We start from the raw sequence: 4450 nt of genomic DNA on the forward strand, positions 1-4450 counted from the left end.
CTGCAGCAAATAGTTTGGTCGTGCAGCAAATAGTTTGGTCGTGCAGCAAATAGTTTGGTCGTGCAGCAAATAGTTTGGTCGTGCAGCAAATAGTGTGACAACCCTGCAGCAAATAGTTTGATCGGGGTCGTTGGGTAGTGCCGACGATCGTCGTTGTGTGCCTTGTATTTCAGTGTCGCAGGCAGTTTTAAAAGCAGGGTTGAGCTTCTGCAGTTATGGGATGATTCATTATGGAATTACCTGCACTGGCTATGATTTAGTATGGAATCTGCTTGCACTGGGTATGGCCTAGGTTGCCACAAAGGAGTATTCCCAATTCTTCAAAAAAAAATTGGAATTTTTTTTTGGATACGACAGCATATAAGAGATCACCAAGGCACCCGCGAGTTATGCCGATATATTTCAGTTTGAAAACACACAATTACCCAATTACCCAATTGTTTGATCGTCCAACAGAAGGTTGTTCATATCAGCAACTAGAGACTTACGTCGCATGCGCGGTGTTGTTTTCTGGTTGCTATGGTTACACCCATCCGCCAAATGAGTTCCATCTGGCCGCTTTTCAGTCACACCACTTAAGTTGTAACTTCGTTTGTGTGCATGTGACCACTCACTGAAAATCCGAGCACCTATACTGCTGCATGCGATGATGTATGCGTACGGGTGGTTCGATACAAATGAACCAAGAATGCCTAAATATACATGGGCACAACACCGTGTGCTCTCTTGCTTTCTGGTCTCACGTGTATAGACATTAACTGCTCTATGTAGATACACCAACTGCTCTATGTAAACACACTCAAACCCTCAAACTACAGTTGATGAGGTGGTTCGATACAAATGAACCAAGAATGCCTACATATACATGGGCTCCACACCGTGTGCTCTCTTGCTTTCTGGTCTCATGTGTATAGACACTAACTGCTCTATGTAGATACATCAACTGCTCTATGTAGATACACCAACTGCTCTATGTAAACACACTCAAACCCTCAAACTACAGTTGATGAGGTGGTTCGATACAAATGAACCAAGAATGCCTACATATACATGGGCTCCACACCGTGTGCTCTCTTGCTTTCTGGTATCATGTGTATAGACACTAACTGCTCTATGTAGATACACCAACTGCTCTATGTAAACACACTCTAACCCTCAAACTACAGTTGATGAAAGAGCGACACTAACTGCTCTATGTAGATACACCAACTGCTCTATGTAAACACACTCAAACCCTCAAACTACAGTTAATGAAAGAGCGCGTGCTGGAGCTAAATGCGTCTGATGAGAGAGGGATTGATGTGGTGCGGCACAAGATTAAAAGCTTTGCACAAATAGCCGTAGGTGGGACAAAGGCCAAGGGATACCCCTCGCCACCATTCAAGATAATCATTCTGGACGAGGCCGACTCCATGACAACGGACGCCCAATCAGCACTCAGTAAGCGGGGGGGGGGGGGTTTAAAACACTTTGTTATTTTCTGCACTTGGGAAGTGTTTTTTTCAGTACTCAGTAGCACTTTGTAAAGGAACTCGACACTTGGTTTGTATGGGGGCGACAAAGAGCTACTGGCGATTATACGTTATGCGTTTCTCCAGCATGCTGTATTGATGTATGGAGGCGACATTGAGCGACTACCGCCGTATGCCTCATGTCTGACCGACCGTGACAACGATGCCTTGAATGGTTGGCCCACAGATAGATTGAGAGTGTACTCAATCGCTCAGTGTACCTATTCAAGCATACACTTGAAACTCTCCACCAACACCTGCAACTAAAATCTATGGCATTTAAAATCTATGGCATTCTACTCCTGCACAAATGGTCGACCCCCCCCACCAACACCTGCAATTAAAATCTTTTGGCATTTCGAATCGGCATATTAAATCTATGGCATTCTACTCCTGCAGGGCGCACAATGGAGCTGCATTCCAAGGTGACGCGGTTCTGTCTCATCTGCAACTACGTCACGCGCATAATCGAGCCGCTAACCTCACGTTGCGCCAAGTTCCGATTCAGGCCGTTGCCCCCTTCAGCCATGCAGACACAGGTTAGGCCACAGTTTAGTTTAGTTTAGTTTAGTTTAGTTTAGTTTAATTTAGTTTAGTTTAATTTAGTTTGCTTATGGAGACGCCATGCACACACGTGGATGTACAGGCGTATTCTGTACTGTTCATGAGTGCGTAGAGGTGGCGTGCTACTGTTAGACTGTCCATTATAAGAGCTATACTGGACCTTCATTGGTGACCCGGTAATAGCTACCATGTGGGGTGCAGTGAGTCTGTCGATCACGACAGGCGCGTGTTTACCCTTGCGTATGGCTTCCCCTGTTTTCTAACGTTATTTGCTTCGTAATTGCCGTATACGGGAACGTCTATCTGGACTGCCTTATCAAACAAAACATAACCCCCGCCGGACCAAGAGCGTGTACGGCGACGTGAATGCCTTGCGTCCAGTCACTCATCCAAACGCTTTGAATCCGTTTCAATTTCCGTTCGCCTGTGAGGCAGATTAAGTTAGTAACGGAAAAAGAAGACATAAAGATCGCAGACGGTGTGCCTGAGGCACTGGTGACAGCCAGCGGAGGTGACATGCGCCGAGTGTTAAATCTGCTGCAGAGTGGGCACCGGTGGAAGGGCGCTGAGGGGATAGAAGCCGACGACATCGTCAGTATCAGTGGGGTAAGTAAGCGCGTGCACATGTGTGTGGTGTAAGTAAGCGGGTGCATATGTGTGTGATAGGCACATGTGTGTGGTAGTGCAGGTGGCGTGGTTAATTGTGTGTGAGACCTCATAAATGGATAATGGGTTGGGTGAGCGTGTATGGTACGTGTGGGGTGGGGTGTGTTGTTAAAACCTCTCTCCTGACGGTGTTCTGTGGCCTATACAGACGTCTGTCCATAGGTGTACCGTGGCATGGGTGCCCTCTGTATGGACCAGTCATTCTAACTCAGCGTGATGCCCTGCGGACAATTACATTAAAGTTCAGATCCCCGGGAGTGAACATGAACAAATACATCTCTGTCCTCAGATGGGAATACCGGTCGCCTATCTCCCTTTGCTTCACCTATCTTCCTTTGTTTAACCTACCTCCCTTTGTTTCACCTATCTCCCTTTGTTTCACCTATCTTCCTTTGTTACACCTATCTCCCTTTGTTTCGCCTATCTCCCTTTGTTTCGCCTATCTCCCTTTGTTTCACCTATCTCCCTTTGTTTCCCATCTGTCTCCCTTTGTTCCAGCCCATTGCGTGTATTTCGCTTCTCATTCCGACACACTTGCTCTCCTCTCCACAGCTGGTGCCCTTAGCCGTGGTTGATGACATCCTCAGAGTGTGCCAAACAAACAACTACAGCGCAGTCGAGAAGATGTGCACAGGCATCATCCTGGACGGATACTCCATCGCCTCACTATTCGATCAGGTGGGTTTTAGGGTTTAGTTTGTTTGCGTGCACCACTCATGCATGCAGCTCTGTTGGGTTGCATACACCAACCGGATGACATTGAAACCCTGAGGCACATGAGCACAAAGGACCTCTGTGCAGTATAACACCTTCCACTTACTATAAATGGATATCAACCAGTACAACACATTCTACTTACTATAAATGGATATCAACCAGTACAACACATTCTACTTACTATAAATGGATATCAACCAGTACAACACATTCCACTTACTATCAATGGATATCAACAAGTACAACACATTCTACTTACTATAAATGGATATCAACCAGTACAACACATTATACTTACTATAAATGGATATCAACCAGTACAACACATTCTACTTACTACAAATGGATATCAATCAGTACAACACATTCTACTTACTATAAATGGATATCAATCAGTACTACACATTCTACTTACTATAAATGGACATCAACCAGTACAACACGTACGGCTTACTATAAATGGATATCAACCAGTACAACACATTCTACTTACTATAAATGGATATCAATCAGTCCAACACATTATACTTACTATAAATGGATATCAACCAATACAACACCAATACAACACATTCCACTTACTATAAATGGATATCAACCAGTAAACACATTCTACTTACTATAAATGGATATCAACCAGTACAACACATTATACTTACTATAAATGGATATCAATCAGTACAACACATTCTACTCACTATAAATGGATATCAATCAGTACAACACTTTCCACTTACTATAAATGGATATAAATCAGTACAACACCTTCCACGTACTATAAATGAATATTAGTCTGATTATATATTTTCATTTTGTTCTCTGTGCTCAGCTCTCCGGCCTCATTTGCGCGGACAACGCCATGACCAGCAGGCAGAGGTGCAAAATGGCCCTAAAGCTATCAGATGTAGGTGCATTGCTTTCTCTTACCAAGTGGCTTGATTCGGTGTTCGCCGTTGGTTGTGTATATGATATCCACACACACTCTTTCTCTC

General features: G+C 44.4%; 1 protein-coding gene across 1 annotated transcript in view; it reads left to right on the top strand.

Annotated features, from left to right (window-relative positions):
- SARC_11667 (replication factor C subunit 4) overlaps positions 1-3547 on the top strand; it is a gene marked incomplete at both ends in the record, with an annotated part of 5268 nt that extends 1721 nt beyond the window's left edge. The window contains 5 exons of the mRNA XM_014294240.1: positions 1248-1440; positions 1911-2050; positions 2511-2681; positions 3294-3423; positions 3468-3547. Of these exons, the coding sequence (XP_014149715.1) occupies positions 1248-1440; positions 1911-2050; positions 2511-2681; positions 3294-3423; positions 3468-3547 (714 nt within the window). The remainder of the gene's footprint in view (positions 1-1247; positions 1441-1910; positions 2051-2510; positions 2682-3293; positions 3424-3467) is intronic.
- Between the last annotated feature and the right edge of the window lie 903 nt (positions 3548-4450).

Source organism: Sphaeroforma arctica (assembly GCF_001186125.1).
Source record: "Sphaeroforma arctica JP610 unplaced genomic scaffold supercont1.1815, whole genome shotgun sequence".
NCBI classification, from domain to species: Eukaryota; class Ichthyosporea; order Ichthyophonida; genus Sphaeroforma; species Sphaeroforma arctica.